The 17,935-nt window shown below is 31.3% G+C and overlaps 1 protein-coding gene across 1 annotated transcript in view; it reads right to left on the reverse strand.

The window, feature by feature from the left end:
• Nucleotides 1-12,225, reverse strand: part of LOC143909159 (inactive dipeptidyl peptidase 10) — a 161,586-nt gene extending 149,361 nt beyond the window's left edge. The window contains exon 1 of the mRNA XM_077427060.1: nucleotides 12,136-12,225. Within this exon, the coding sequence (XP_077283186.1) occupies nucleotides 12,136-12,225 (90 nt within the window). The remainder of the gene's footprint in view (nucleotides 1-12,135) is intronic.
• Nucleotides 12,226-17,935: the final 5,710 nt, after the last annotated feature.

The raw sequence follows: 17,935 nt of genomic DNA on the forward strand, positions 1-17,935 counted from the left end.
GGAAAAAATCCCATTGTTTCGCTACTGGACGGTCGGAGCTGATCGTGACACGTGACCGTTTTCACGAAAACTCTAGCTAGTTTTCCAAAATACTGAATTTGACTTTTCCAACAATGGACTCATTTTTTCAATTTTAATTTTTCACAATGCTGTCATTTAAAAATAATTGCTTTGAATTTCACACAATAATCATTTGTAATAGGCTATTAACAAACACTATAAGTACGTTGTATACAGGGTTGTCAGATTCCCAAAATCACAAATCGAAAATTTCACTATTTCAAATAATCAAAAAAAAAAAGCTTAAGAATTAATAAAGAAAATAAGAAAAAAATACTTTTAATTAAATTATAATGTAAATACATCAGTAATGATCACAGTCACTTAATGATCCACAGAAAAAACAGTTATTAAAATATTGGATACAGTTGCAGGAATTAGATTTTGGTCTAAATGCAAAAATGTATACAATCAAAACAGTTTTATTGAATGATTTTTTCCTAGCTTTTAGCTTGTTTCAAAATATGTTCGCCAGCTTTGCTTGATAAAAATTTTCTTAAGTCATTACAATTGCATTAATTCAACTTCTAAGGTTTTTAAAATTAATTAGACTCATTAGACTAAATATTCTTTCGCGAATTGCAATTGAATGTAAAATTGCGATGGGGGCCACAATTTCATACAAATTATAGCAAGCAGAATGATCTTTAAAAAATATTATCCATTTCTCATACATTGTTTTTTTCTCATTTGCTACAGTAAAAAAATATTTAATAAACAGACATCTACGTATAGACGGTCAACATTACAAATAATATTAAACAGTTTTGTGAAATTCTTCAATTGAAGAAAAATTCGATTTTTCATGTTTGGTTTTAAATTTGTTACTTTTGAAATTTACCATTTCTATTTATGTACGTAAGTGCATTTTTGTTCATATACAAATTTTGTTAATTCGGGACTTTCAGAAGCAATGCGGGACTCGGGATTTATCTGTTGAACTCGGGACAGTCCTGCTCAAATAGGGACGTCTGGCAACCCTGGTCGTATATGTATATAAAACGGTTCGGTGATTATTCCGCAAAAAGCGATCTAGCACACATCACTAAGATCTCGATCACGGAACATCTGGCAACCAAAAACTGCATCAATCGACACCAACCACGCGAAATATTGTACTAACGAGAACTCGAATGCCAGATATTCCGTATTCGCGATTTTTGTGGCAACGATTGTCGTGCGCGCGATCGCAAATTGCGCAATAATCCGTTTATTACATAAAACAAAGACTGTTGTGGTGTGTGTGTGTAATTCATTCTGATTGGCTGCCGTCAAATTTGTTTCTGATTGTCTGTCGTTAAATATTCAAATATTCAAATAATGAATTCAATAAAATAAATAAATGAATGCTTACTATTAGATTAGCCATGTTTAAACGGTTTATATTACACATATCGAGTGAAGCCATATGGAACCACTAGTAATAAATAATTTCGAATTGTAATGAAAGTTATTTCGTTTTATAGAGGTTTTTCTTTTTATCGTGGCTGTGTTGTAACGATTTGTTGTTTTCGACCACATAAAGTTTTGAAATTTATTTTCTTTTTGTATATTTAAACCCAATGTACTGATTTTCTCATTGTTTCGAATAAACAAACCTTTGACGTTCTCGTGTGAAACTGCAATGATGCATGTTTGCGGAATTATTTAAAAAAATATATGCGATTCATTGAGAATCTTCGAACTGAAGGCTAAGTAACAATTGGATAATTCTTCGGTGGATCAGAGTGAATGAGCTGAACCACTCTTCTGGTATTGTCCTGATGTGACGCACCTTAGGGACACGTTCCAAGGCTACGCACCATCCCAAGTACCGGTCAATAAGTCGCCTCGTTTCATGGAAATACTTTTTTCACCATATTACGTGGGTTTCGTAGCCACACACACCCTCGTATACCCGTGAATACCTACTCTCCTTTTGACGAAAGTTTATTTGTGTCAACAGATCGATTTGAACTTTGATCTGAACAAGAACGTGGGAGGTAGGAGTTTTTCCTTTGAGTTTAAGGACTTTCGTGTTACTAAACAGTCGAGCTCTAGCGAGTATTATTATGTTATTTATTGGACAACTTGATCGCATCATCGGCGATGTAGAGATATTCTAGTAAACAGCTCAGTTTCCCAGAGAACGATTGGAAAAGTTCCTTTCGCATTCGATACCGGAAAATAGATAGCGGATTTTCCTTTTGTTTTGTAGTATCTTTAATACGCTGTTAGACGCAATACTAAACGTAAAACCGAACCAGGGCTTGAGCCATTAAGTCAGTTTTATTTTATTTTTTTATAAATAAAAAAGCCGGAAATATAAGCAATATTTCCACAAAACAATGATAGTTTGAGAGACAAAATTTTATATATTAATTTATTGTGTATGTACATATAGTTGTTTGGCATGTTAAACTAAAACAAAAATTTCATTTAGAAACTTGTATCGAGTCTTTTTAAATTCAAATTGAAAGATACTGCCTCTAAAAGCCGAACCTCGTATAAAACGACCTGGGATAATCTCGCCTGTTAAAAAATGAATGCGGGAAATGGGACAAGGCTAGCGTGTGCACCTGTTACGGGACCCACAATCTATTAAGCGTAGCCAATTCAATTTACTCCTCCTTGTGCAACAAAAAATGTCAACCTCTTCACGATCTGATTCGTGGTCTGTGGAGCGACGAGAAAAGAAAAATCTAAACAGTCATTTAACTCCTGTTAAAATTTTGACATGTTTTGTGAAGTGTTTCCCAATTAAACTCGAGTTAGGAAGATCCGAAGGAACGAACTTTTGTTGGGTTAAACTTTAAATGTCACTGTGGCGTGTGCTTGGTAATTGTTTTATGTGCGTGTAACTTATAACTACCATAATACAAATTAAATAACGTAATACAAATTAAAATATTGATTTTTTGTTGCAAAAAACCACGAAAAAATTATAAAAGTAAAAAATAGAATATTGATCTGAAAACGAAGAAAAAAAATATAAAAAATTTGGATCAATTACATTTTTTATTTTAGAAATTAATCTATAAAATTTTACATTGAAATAAAATCAAATTGAAACTAAAATATAATATAATTCAATTTTCAATTGCATCCTAAGAGCTTATACCAATTTACATATACATACATACGTTATCTTACTAATATATTTATATAAAACATATCCGCAAAACAAAGAAAAAAATCCTCACTAATAATCTCCAACCCTACTTTCGCTCTTCTCAATCTGAATTTCTTATTGCTTATAGTTTCTTAATATATACACAATTTACATACATATGTATTCATATAACAAATTATTTTATGCAAAATGAGTTCATCGCATGTATGTACATACATGTAAGATTTAATTTTCAAACTCAGAATAGTATATGTTTAAATTGGTATGCTGCGTAGCACTATAATTAGTTTTGGCACATCGAAAAATAAACATGGTTTAAAACGCAGAACTTATCTTATTGACTACCTGTACCACGTGTCCCTTCACGAATTAGATCCTATGCAATCATACAACTAGGGAGGGCGTACATATTTTCCATCTTTTCATAGCCAGCAGCATAACTCGGTTGTTAAGCTTCTGCGTAACATCGAGAGGCGCCGGGTTCGATCCCATGAGCTAACCTCGATTGGAAAAGAATTTTTCTGAGTACATATGTAGTGCTGCTGGTCAGACTTGGATATTGTGACTCCAGGTCGATCGTTTCCTATCAGAGTTTGCCAATTTTCTCTGATTTCATTGTTGAAACGGTTCCTATTTAAAAATTGGCTATAAATCCTTCCTACCTACTATGTCACCACTATTTTAAGTATGATAAATGTACAATAAAATTTATGTAAAATTCATAGATGTCTATGCTGCATTGTAATTGTAATTTGTAATTGGCCAGGAAGGCGCATTGGGGTTTACCTGTAAGGCCTTCCTGGTATATGTATATGTAAAAAAATATCACCAATGAAATTTACAAGCTTTTAATTAGCTTCACTCTGTTGAGTCTGTGAAATTTCTACCCGTCAAAAATTGTGGTCTGATTTTGAAACCTTCCCTCTTTTTTGGTCGCTTTGATATCTTACCGACAAACGGGGCTTAGCTAACATTGAAGTAAGCTAATTTGTCCGAAATGAAGTTAGAGGAGTTTATTCATTTACGAATTCATCAAAATTTACATCGGAATCTTGCGTCAGATCGAAGAGATGACAGTTCGCTTTCCCTACGCCTCTTTCTACCACCCTTTTGCAACGCATTGAAACATTGGTTAAGCTATTTTTTTCATGCTCATTCATTTACTCTTAAGAATTCCCTATCACAAACAATTCCCTTTGCAAACGTAGGTGTGCCCTCGATGCCATATTATATTTTTGGTACATCGTGTCCTTTGTTCGATGCGGTCCAATTAGAAAGTTTCGCTCAATTTTAGCCGGAACAAAAGTCAATTTACCACCCAAAACCGGAATCCCGATTATCGCAGTAATACCCCAGATCCGAGTCCAACTACGTAAAACGTTAATTTACAATCCTTTCCGGATCATTGATTCGACAGCACAGTCGCTCCCGTGAAACTCGTCGACGTGTCAAAACGATCGGTTGGACTTTTGTGAGATTGGTTTTTTTATGGGGTGCGGTCTAGTAGTGATAAAAATATATAGATAGTATTATACGTACATATGTATGTAGTTCTATATATATCTACAGTTTAATTTGCAGGTTATCCGCCATTTTGGTGGCGTGTTGCTAAGCAACAAATGCATCCGCCGACAAATTGAATTCCTGTTTTCATTTCCGCATCCTATTCACAGAAACGCATTTAAAATTGAATTTGTATCCGTGATGAGATTCGTATTCACCATATTTAAAACGAACTAATTTTTATTGTATTCGTATTCACCATATTTTAACGAATGAATGAATGAACACTATTTCAAAACGAATTCTCACTGATCCAGCATAATGCAATTTTTACAAACCTCCTTTACGTTTCACGATTACAATTCAGGAAAAAATTTGCTTCTTATCCGATCGTTTTCATACTTTGCCATATTGCTTATTTTGGTCATCAATATAAGTAAATGGATCCTCCGCCATTACGATAGAGATAAAATATCGTTTAAGACGAGTTTGAAGTTTGCAAATTTGAAATCTGGGTGACGTATGTGTAGTCTTTAGTTTTATACATAGATGCCGTTAGTAAAATAAAATTATTGGTATTTTTATTCAAAATAATAATTTTTAATGTGAGTACATTTATACATTTAACAATTTAGTTTTACAGGTGGCTTTACTTGGCTTATTATCAAACAATTTAATTTGGGTTGGATGTACATACTTCAAATTACAATTCTAAAGATATAACACAATCACAAAATGTTCGATTCAATATTGATAGTCAATCAAACGTTGACAATGAAATAAATTGGCTATATGGCGCTACGAATTGCTCTATAAATCGTAATCCTCTCGTATTGTTTGATTGCGCAATCTCGCAGTTTCATCGCACTTTAACGGCATCTGACACGCGCAATGTGCGGTATCAATTTGAAAAGCAAATGCTCATACATAGCATGCATATAGACATGAAACTTATTCAAATAAGAAAAATTATCATAACCTCTCAAAGAAAATCCCCGTCACAAATTCTAATAAGTATTCGAAATTCGAGCAAAAACACTTCATTAGAAATTTTCTCGATGTAAAAAATCAATTTCCTGTTTGGGCTTATATTTATGCGTCTTACGTAGTAAAGTCAAAATGTCGATTCTTGCGGTTCACAATTGCTGACTTGAATCTTTGAAGGGGGCTACACCACAGTTGACGCTCACTCGAAAACACAATTTTCGATAAACGGATAGGTGAAGGGCTGAAAGGGAGATCGGCAAGGGGGAGACATGAGTCGCCTAAAGGTTTTTCTGGCAGCTGACAGCTGAAAAGTGAATTCAGCAACTGAAAAGGAATTATGTGAAACGAGACAGGCGCGCGTTGAATAGCCCGTTTTACGATATCCCTTTCCTTATTCCTCGTAACACATTTCCATTGCCAGTAAATGAGATAATGCCCACTAAATAGAGATTATGCTTGTAAGGACCTATACAAAAATAAATAAATTTAATAATAAAGATAAAAGACAGCGAACACTAAAGAAATTCTAATAAAGTATGTACATATATGAATGTTAGAAGATAATAAATTACGAAATAAACACAAATCGTTTATTTTATTAGAAAATTACTTTCTTCCAGGTATATTAATGTAATTATTTTTTTCTAACTTTATGTACATTTGTTTTATTGCCGTAAATAAAAGTAATAAAAACATGGAAATAAAGAGAGCAAATTACAATCCTCGTTACACATAATTTCGTCTCATATTATACAACCCCATTTAATTATTTTTAAACGGTGCAAATGAGTGTCGTAGTAGAATAAAATGTTTACAGGCATTTTTTTCTTAACATATCTTTGAGCAAAAAATAATTGCGAATCATTTTAATAAATCAAGTGGAACAAAGAATGTAAACGTTTTTAATATGTTTCCGTTTCCCGCCTAAAATGCGCTCGTTTCGCGTATTGAAACACATAAATTAAACCTCGGTGTATGCTAACGACATTTTTTGAACATTTAGCCTTCCTTTAGAAACATATAACAATAGGTACATAAGTATATTCATTTAAATAAAATAATAAAACAATTGTCCCCACAAATAGCGAATTAACATATTTTATAGGCTAATTTAATTTCCAAGTTGGTCGAAAATTCGAATATAAAAATAAAATACTTTTCAATAGCTTGCGAAGATCATAAAATTATACGGCTTAAAAAACGATAAAAATAAACTTCATGCCTGTTGAAAATCGTCAAAAATCTCTTATATATAAAATCCTACCCTAAAATAAATGTGATTTCATACTTTTTATTGTTCAAGTTTTGACATTTTGAAGGTAGAAAAAGCAAATAGGTCTTGTTTTCGACAATTTTCGATAGATTAAACATAATTTCACATTCTCATTGTCATGATCAATGTTATCAATAGCATATCCGAAAACAAATGTATCAGAAAATCAGTAACCATAATAAAATACGTTAACAGTGTTGATCCACCAAACAAAATCGGGTAAACACCCACCAGCAACTCCTGGGAGACGAAAAATCGTAATTACCATAAAAACGAACGGCCTACTTTCGCTTTTCTTTCTCCATAGCTGGAGGCTGCAAGTTTTTCGGAGACTATTCCTTTTTTTTTGTTAACTTTTATCGTTCCCTTGTTTAAGGAGGGCGCGTCCTTCGCGATATAACTCCCACTTCTTTTTACATCCAACAACCTTCTCCTAGCTTTTCCCATACTATAGCGACCCTAAAACTTGATCAATCAGGCTAAAATATATTTAAATCTACGGAACCAGATAATTCGTCCCGCGAAAACATCTAAAAATAAAACCGAATAAACACCATCATGCAAACTCCACCATAAACTCCATCATCCAATTCAATGCATCAATAATGAATCCCCTCTCTGTGTATTTTATTTTATTTATATAGATATATACCTGGAAGGCCTAACAGGTAAACCCCAATGCACCTTCCTAGAAAATTAATTTACAAACAATTTTGATTACATAAATCGCTGTATTTCGAGATTCTAAAGGACACGAAATTAACAATTAATGAATTAATCCATAGAGACATCTATGCTTGCACATATTTTTTTTACATATTGTACATAAATCAAATTCATGTATTTGTGACATAGCGGGTAGGATGGTTTTTTTGCCGCTTTAATGGAGGAACCGTTTCAACAATGAAATCATATTGGCAAACTCTGATAGGAAACTATCGTATTGGAGTCACAAATATCCAAGTCTGACCAGCAGTATTAAAGATTAGCACGTGATTGAACCTGGTAATCTTTCGGTGCTAATCATAAACGCAACCACCGGGCCATACTGATGGCTATCTGTATTTACATACCTATATATGTATGTGTTTTCATTAAATTTTATGGCGTCACTGGAATTTTAAAACCCCAAACCGAATTAGTAATTCTACAAGCAACAGATGGAAAAGTACTAAACACTATAAGTAACCTAGTGAACTGAATAAGACTCGATCCGATTTCGGAGTTTACTATTCAATTCAACCGTTGATAATAATTGAATCGTACAAATAGTCAAATCCAATTTCAAAATATATGTATATATATACATACATAAGTATGTCAGTATAGTCTGAAAATTAGTAAAATCAATCAACAATAATAATTATTATATTAATTTTATCCGAATACTGGTCTGGGTTAAGTTAATATTTATTTGGGCATCGCTAGTTACCCTTTAGCTATTTGGTAGCTCGTTGATGAATACCGTGCGTGTGTTTGTCGAGTTATAAAAACATAAACTAAACGAAACCCCCCAAAATTAGCATAATAATGGTGGCATGGAGGTGTTAAAAAAGACGGAAACATGACTTAAGCTTATAAAGATTATAAAATTAACCTTTACGCCGGTAGGGGTAGTATTTCTCGTTTTTAATTAAGTAGAGTTTCTTGTTCATTTGCAGTATCGCCGCTATACTTGTTTCTAGCTACATTTTTATTTTTACTTTATCTACATGTATATACATATATATACGTATATTCGAAGTATCAATACATGAAGTTTTGTGATCATGAGAAAATTCACACCAAGATTTTGGCAGATATGTATGTACATACTTAGAATCGATAACTAATCACAAATGCATGTGGTTTTTTTTTAATGTGAGTGTATGCATTTTGGAGCTTCGAACTACGTTAATCTTATTATATTGGTAAATGCAATAAAAAGTGTAACAAGGACTTTCTGATTTGCCGCTGTGTCTATTAAGCCAATTTTGTTTTTGACACTACATACATACTTATGTATACATCTATGTTCCTCAAATATGTATATACATAGATAAAGTCGTGGGTTGGACACATTCTAATTTTTTTGCAAAAAATAGCATATTTGTAGTGTACGTGTCTATTCCACACAGGTGAGTGCCGCCATATTTCGTAATTTCATCCAACATTTATATTCATGGAGTGCGAACACTCCACAAATATGCCAGAAATGAATATTTAAATAATATTTTGCATTTCGTTAGCGCCTCTACTCCCGAGACAGAGATAGTCAACCGTAACGTCGTTTTTCAAATAACATTTCACTATTTTACATACATATTACTCTACGCTTCGTGTCCACCTGCAATTTTAATGACTTTTAGAATTCCCCTTGAAGTTTGTTGTGCAGTTTCCAGACAAGGCTTTATCAATAAAAACCAACATACGTACATAATACATCCAGGGACGTCATTTCAGCTTTTTCTTAGGGGGGGGCAGGCAAAAGTTTGGTCAAATTTAATTTTTTTTTTATATTGGAATAAAAATGGAAAATATTCTTTGTATACACCTTTTTGAGTTCTAAAACATGAAAAAATAAGAGGTAAGTAAATAAGCTTATTTTTGAAAAGAGAATTATAAAAATATTATGTAAAAAGGCAAAAAAACGCCGCAGGCAAAAATTTTTTTCCAAAAATCTTCACATGGTCAATAAAAATGGTCTATCAAAGTGTATCACTAAAAATCTATCAATTAACTTAATTTCTATCGACTGTCGTTTTACTTTATCTATGTACATATGTATGTACGTAATAAGTTATTACGTATATACATATATGTACATAGATAAAGTAAAAAGACAACGGCGCGCTCTGGGTCCGCTCTTTAGTTATTACTAATAACTAAAGAGCGGACCCAGAGCGCGCCGTTCATTGTTCACATATTGTAAATGCATTGTTAAAGGTTTTCCGAACCTTTTTTACAAAGCATTTACAATAATTGAACAATAGACTTTAGTTATTACTAATAACTAAAGAGCGGACCCAGAGCGCGCCGTTCATTGTTCACATGTTGTAAATGCATTGTTAAAGGTTTTCCGAACCTTTTTTACAAAGCATTTACAATAATTGAACAATAGACTTTAGTTATTACTAATAACTAAAGAGCGGACCCAGAGCACGCCGTTCATTGTTCACATGTTGTAAATGCATTGTTAAAGGTTTTCCGAACCTTTTTTACAAAGCATTTACAATAATTGAACAATAGACGGCGCGCTCTGGGTCCGCGCTTTAGTAATAACAATAGATGAAGTTTTGAGATCATGCAAAAATTCTAACTCAGAATCAATCACTGATCACGTTTTCATAATCTAGAAAATTGTCTGTGACTCTGTGTGTCTGAGTGTGTTTGTGTGTGTTTCTGATTGTCTTTTTACTATTTTTATAATTTTATATATGTATGTTCATATGTATGTATATATAAAATTATTTTTATCTCAACTGGAAGTAGTACTTTCACCCTATAAGATCGAGGCTATTTTTACGTTTTTCTCGGAAAATTTTCGGCGTATTGAACTGATATTTCATATCTAGTATTATAAACTTAATGCCAAGTTATATATAAAATTTCGTGAACACCCGTTAACCGACAGTGGCAGTTTACCGGATTTTTTTTTCCACTATTTTAATCGACCCTTTAAATATCTGTGCTCTTCACGATTTCAGGTATAATTCCTTGTATCAATGTGATGAAAATATAATGAAAAAAATCATTAAATTTAATTAACCAGAATTGGGAATTTTTCCTCTTAAAGTCAAAAATGTTGTGAACACACGGTTTTTTTACCACACCCCTGAACGTATCAAGCTGAAAATTTATATTTATATTCTTTATGTACTAACTTTGATAAGGTTTTGGTCAGAAAGCAATTTTATTAAATAAATAAAACTTTTTTTGGACCGAATTCGTTCATTAAATCCATCTCATTCGTTGTTTTGTGTGAGAATGGTCGTCTGCAAATAAAAATACGAGAAATAAAATTATGTGTGATTGAACCGATTCAGCAAAATATTAATTTAAAACCTTTCTTGAAAACAAAAAATAAACACGAACTTTCGGAAAAATAAACGTTACACATCTATTTTTGAGACAAAATAAAGTAAAGTAGACCTTTCTAACGATTCGCTCCATAGGATGAACAATTTCTAAGAATTTTACCCAAGGCATACCACTTAAAAACCAAAATATACTTGTTTCGAAATAATAAAATCTTTTTTTTTTCAAAGCACGTAGCAGCGATTATTTTATTAGTTACTAAACTACCCAAAAGTAACATAAGAAATAAACGTAGCATTCATAGATCCATAGTATCTCATTAATCATCAAATTCATAATATTTTCTAAATTATACCATTATAATTATACCATCGATGACTTTCACTTAAAGTAAATCTTCTTGCAATTATATTTTCGGTTCCGTTAATTCTAAGAAGGGAAGTCATAAACAAACGACCGTTTCAGTTGTAAATTAAATGACGTGGACCTTTCTAACAATTCGCTCCACAGGTCGAACAATTTCTAAGAATTTTACCCAAATTTTAACTATTTAACAAAACAAAATATAAAATATTTTCCAAAAATGACGTCCCTGAATACATCAATGAATTCATCATATTATTTCATAAAACTATTAAATAAATACTTATATTCTAGAATATTCGACTATAATAGTAAAAAATCAGATCATTTGTCGATTCTTGCTACGTCAATTTAACTACAAAACCGACAACGTGTATGTATGTATGTACATAAATACTTAGGTGAAATATACGTATGTATGTACAAGTATTATGCATACATACATATTATATATTCGTATTTGTTTAATTAATGCTGAAGTAACGGATTCAAATTACGCAATTCTCTTGACTAATTTTGCAATTATGTTTGTTTCTCAAGTCTTTTAATTCTTCCCCAAAATCGGATGGCGCTTAATTAGACATCCGCAAGAAAAGATGGCGACGATAATTAAGTGTATTAAAAGGGAACAGCGAGACTTGAGGAGGGAGGAGCAATTATGTCATCTGCTTAATTTTTTCGTCAAAAATTACTCTTTATAAAAGCTTTTTTTAGTTTAATCAAGATGTTTTCGGTGTTTATGTATTTTAAATGTAATATAACAAAAAATATATAACTGGGCATACATTTTACTAATAGTTATTATTATATAAAATAATACCTCAACTGTTGATCTTGCTCCTTTTCCTCTCGGTCTGTGATCAGGTGACGGTCGTAAGTTTTTCGAGTCAATCTGGACGTTCGTCTGCATTTTCACTTAATTCACAATTTCACTTAAATTTAAGAGGTAAAATCCAATATTTCCACCAAGAAGAAAATGGCACCCGTTTATGAATTAGTATTTATATTTATTATCAATAGAATAATATATGTATATAATATAATATATGAGCTTGTATATATTTTATTAACAATGAGATTATTTAAAGTATCGAAAGCTTTTAGGTTGATTATTTTTAAAACACTCCATAAGAATTACATTGAACAATTTCAAAGCGAAAATTTATACGTAGAATTTTAAATAGAATAAAATTACATTCGTTTGTTTTAATATTTAATTTAAAAAATTGGTGTTTTTCAACGATGCTGCATCTGAAAAAACCAAAAAAAAGGGATCTAAATATATTTTAAACATAATAATTAAGTAGTAATAATTTGATTGCATCAAATTTGTTTCAAATCATAATATCAAATATAATCGCCACAAGTTAGAAAGATGCTCTCGATGAAAATATGGACATGGATTGACTTTAAAATTATTTTCAAAATATAAATAAGCACCAATAACAATTTAAATAATAATTACTAGCGAATGTACATACATATATATATATATATATATATATATATATATATATATATATATATATATATATATATATATATATATATATATATATATATATATATATATATATATGGCTAGAAAAGTTGGTGTATTATGTAGGTTAAGAAATATTTTAAGTAAAAAAAGTAAAATTTTAGTGTTTAATTCAATTGTCTTGCCACATGTGGTTTATTGTGCCACTGTGCTTAATTTGTTTAGTGGCCAAGATTTAGAAAAAATGCAAAAAATACAGAATAAAGCTATGAGAGCTATTTTGAATGTGAGTAGATTTTAGAGTATTGGAAGTATGTTAGATGAATTAGGATGGATGAGTATTAGAATTAGTCTAAATATTAGTACATTGTCTTTTGTTTATAAGTTAGATCATAAGTTATTACCTAAGTATTTTGATGATTATATACATAATAAGGAATAGAGATAAAATATATATGTATATATATTTTATATATATATATATATCGCTGTGATTTTATTTTTTATTCATATTTTGTTTATTTTATTTTACTTTTTCTTTCTCCTTTGTATATTTTTATATACTATTTTAATTTTGTTCAGTGTAAACAAAGAATGGGATTTATGGATTTTATTTTTAATTTTTACACTTTTGTTATTTTTTTTTTTCTCTCTGAATGATGTATTATTTTCCTTTTGTTACTTTTTTTTATTATTTTATTTTACCATGTTTTCTGCTTTTGCTTTTTTCCTTTATTTACAGTTTACTTGTTTTTTATATCATGTTTTTATATATTTTTCAAATGTAGGCCATTGTGGCGCATTAGGTTCTTCCTGTAATGCCACAATGGTCCAAAACTATTAAATAAATAAATAAATATATATATATGTGGGTGTCTTCACTTTTCCCGTAAAATTCGATTCTGGCGTTTGAGCATGGCAACGAGCAGAGGTCAGCGAGCATCGTTCGTTTCCATGGTGACAGATCAGCGATACTCAAACTGAGAAAGAGGGCCAATCGACTTTCACCGATACTATCCAGATCAAAGTACGTATCTCACCATACATAAGTAGGGTAACTGGATAAAAACACTTATTATAATACTTACCACATACATATGTACATACTATATTGGAACTTGCGATTTAAATTTTAACGTATCATATTTACAAAATTTTTGACTCAAAATAATTATTATTAACGTACATATGTATATATTACTAGCAGCTATAAAATATAAAATTGACAATTTCTACCCGTAAAAATAAAACTCGATCAATAAAAAATAAAAAGTTTGAGGAGTGCTAAAAAATATTAAGCGGATATGAACAAATATCTGGAACCTCGTTTTAATTTTAAAATCATAAGCAAATGGAAAAATAATTATATTCATAATTTCAATAAACATAAATAAAATGTTTATAGGCAGCGGAATGTATGAGTCGGATATCCGAGCTATTTAAAAATATATATATCAGATTTCTCATCTGCAATAATATTCGATAAAACATCGACACTCGGTATAATATTAAAAAAAGCAATCCGGTTCAATACTAACTACTTGGCAAATAATAAAATTTGGGTAGCATACGTACCTTTTTGTGCGGCAACTTGTTGATTCTCGGGGCACGCGCTCACCCGCCGGGCTCCCAAACGAATGGGGCCCCCGGAGACGTCGTCGGAGGCCCCGAGCGACGTCTGTCTCGCACTCTGCGCCTCCGCCCCCGAAAAGCCTGCTTGAGGGTGCTCCGCGACGCGTCTACACCCTCCGACGCCCTTTTGACAACTAAACCGACCACAAAACGACGATAGGGGAGTAGAAGTGCTCCACTGAAGGAGTCTGGGAAGAAAAATCACATCTACAAACATTTTAAATAGCTACGTGGATGAATAGCAGCTGATAAAAAAAATATAAATACTGATTTTCTCAAAGCCTATATTCCCAAATAGTAATTTATATAAACAAGATTTATGATACAGGTTTTGAAATTCAAGTTGTTAGTCTCGAAATACGAATACAAATTACTAGTGACAAGTTTCAAGTTGTAAGTTACACACAAGTGAAGTTTGATAGGGCTAACAGGATTATTTATGTATACATATGTATGTATGTACAATCAGAGTGATAATAATTTTAACCAATCACAGAATTACGCTTTAACAAACTAGTTACATAGCAGCATCCGCGTATAAGATAGTTTTAATATTAAATTTATGTACAGCCCTCAAGTATTAAAGACACACAGATTATAACATTGAGCAGATATGAGCAGCGGCGGTTTATCATACATTGAAAATAAGCATACATTGAAAATAAGCATACATTGAGAATAAGGCGGTTTATCATACGCGCTTGGGGCCCCCGAATCTTGGGGGCCCCGAAATGGGCCTCTGCTACCAAAATTTATAACTCACAAATTATTATCATTGTCCACAATACGTTCGTTAACCAAAAATAAATGAAATTAATACCTATTTTAAAATAGTGCCTATTTTATTCCGAAAACTGTTAGTTTCAAGTACATAGTAAATAAAAAAAAAATATATGGTTTTGTAAAATCCTAATGAAAAACCATGAACTGAACCAAGCTTGGTGAAAACGATGATAGAATTTTTTTACAGGAGTGGGGGCCTCAAATTTCAAATGCGCCTGGGGCTCTCCATTTACTTAATCCGCCACTAGATATGTGTATGTATTATTATAGTATTTATAGTTTATTACCACTAGCGGATCCAAAAAATTGTCAATGGGGGGGGGTGCATTCAAATTTAAAAAATAATACCATAAATTGTAAAGACTTAGTTTTTGCATAGTTAATAGTGTGAAAGGTCACTTTCATCTTGAATTAAACTTAATCTATCCACCTGAAAGAGTCGTAGTAGAAACAGTCGTGCAATTATATAAAATTTAAATATAAAGAACTAAAATGTATTCAACTTCCGAGGGACCAAATTAGCAAGCAAACTGTGATTGAGAAATCTCGAGAAATTTTGATTCTCGTATCTCGAGAAATCGTTTATTAGAATCTCGAAAATATCGAGAATATTTTAAATTTATCACTACATGTTTTTGTTCAATAAACTGACTGATTTGTATACTTGTTAACTCGTAAATATTTTTTTGAAGTATTGTAATATGTATAGATGGTCAGTATTTTAATTATTTGTCCGGTAAGTTATTATCCGGTCATCATATATGTAAGTACATATACACATGTCACAACGAAATCGCACCATTTTAAAGTTACATATATGTGCATGTAGGTACTAGTCACTAGTGGGAAAGTATTCGGTTATGATATCACTAAAACGCTAGTGAAAATATATTTTCACTGACAATATGACCCCACTGTAACACTCATAAAACAAAGATTTTTGATTTATTATTTATTGATTCGTGTATTTGCTCCTTATATATTACTCAATGTATATTCAGTATTTTAATATGTATAGATGTTCAGTATTTTTATTATTAACCTCTTATACGTTTCTTATTTGTCCGGTCACAAAAACACGGGCAAAACCGAGTGCCGAAACTGGGAATTTTATAAAATTCTTTGTTACATGTTGTTATTTTTACTATTTTAAATTACTTTTGTATATTATTATTTTCTTTTCGTGCCTTCTTTTATAATATTTTTTTTATATAATTTTACTTTCTTTTCTATTAATGTTCTATTGTATCTCTCTATATCTTTCTTTCATCATGTATTTAATAAGTGTTTGTGTCCTTTTGATGTTGTCGATTTTATATGCTAAAAAAATCAATTCACCATATTCAAAAAAAATTATACTTTCTCGAGAATTCTCGAGAATCTCGAGAATTCTCGAGATTCGAAACAAAAAAGAAAATCGAGAAAATAAGATTCTCAAATCTCGAGATTCAAATATTCCGAGAAAATGAGATTCTCGAATCTCGAGAATCAAAAAAAATCGAGAAATCACAACCTCTACTCGTATCGTGTCAGCCCGATATAAGAGTTAAACAGGTCGTGTAACCGCATCACCTTAATATAATATAACAAACGTATTGAAAACCTTTATAAATTATAATCTAATATATAATTTCGAAAGAGACTTTGTAAGTATTGTTGGAAAATTTTGTAATTGAGTAATAATGACTCCTTTCTTGTCGGTTTTACTTTCCTTTATTACAAGAAATAGAAGAGGGACTGCCGGCTGGTGTATGGTGATTGGCACATCACCTATTGAATGTTTAACTGATACCAATTATTAAATGAATGCCGTGCACCGTCGGTAGCCCTCTGTTTATACATTTATAATATATCAGGTGGGGAGCGACCATAACAATATGAAGATTGTCCATACTCCCCCCTATAAGGAAATTAATTGACTTATATACTAAAAAGACAATCTTATTGTTAAAGATAATTCAATTGATACTATATAAATCTACTTTAACATGCATAAAAATGATAAAAAGCTGTATTGGACTGTATATGAAAATCAAATCTCAATCTTAAAATTAGTAAAAAATAAAATGAGTAAAAAATAATTAAGCAATTATTTAAATATTTGTTTTAACATGCATAATATCATAAAAAACTATATGTAGTGGACTGTATATAACTGAAATGAATTATTTGAAAAGTCTCATTGTAGAAATGAAATAGTTTGTTTATTGTTTATATTTTTGATGTTTATTTGTTTATTTTTATTTTGACATTTATTTGTTTATGTTTATTATTTTGAAGTTTGTTTGTTTTTAAATATTATTTTCAATTTTAATGCACTTTCACACTATTATTTTTACATACATGTATATATATATATATATATATATATATACATACATATATATACATGCATATATTATTTTTTTTTTTATCACTAAATAACCTTTGCACTAATGGATGTATCTTGGAGATGGCCTTCCTCGGAAGGCAGATGAAAGAAGCTCTGGATATGGCCTTCCTCTGAAGGCAGATGAGCTGCTGATGATATGCTAACATACAGGAGATGTCTCTCCCAGTAGAAAGTTGAGATGCTGACGTCCAGAAGATGTGTCTCCCAGAAGATAGATGAAATGCAGATATTCAGAAGTTGTTCCTCCTAGAAGTCAGTTGAGATGCCGACATTCAGAAGATGTCTCTCCCAGAAGACAGATGATCTGCCGTCACTCCCAGAAAACGGATGATG

The sequence above is a fragment of the Arctopsyche grandis genome, chromosome 3, assembly GCF_051622035.1.
Source record: "Arctopsyche grandis isolate Sample6627 chromosome 3, ASM5162203v2, whole genome shotgun sequence".
Taxonomy (NCBI): domain Eukaryota; kingdom Metazoa; phylum Arthropoda; class Insecta; order Trichoptera; family Hydropsychidae; genus Arctopsyche; species Arctopsyche grandis.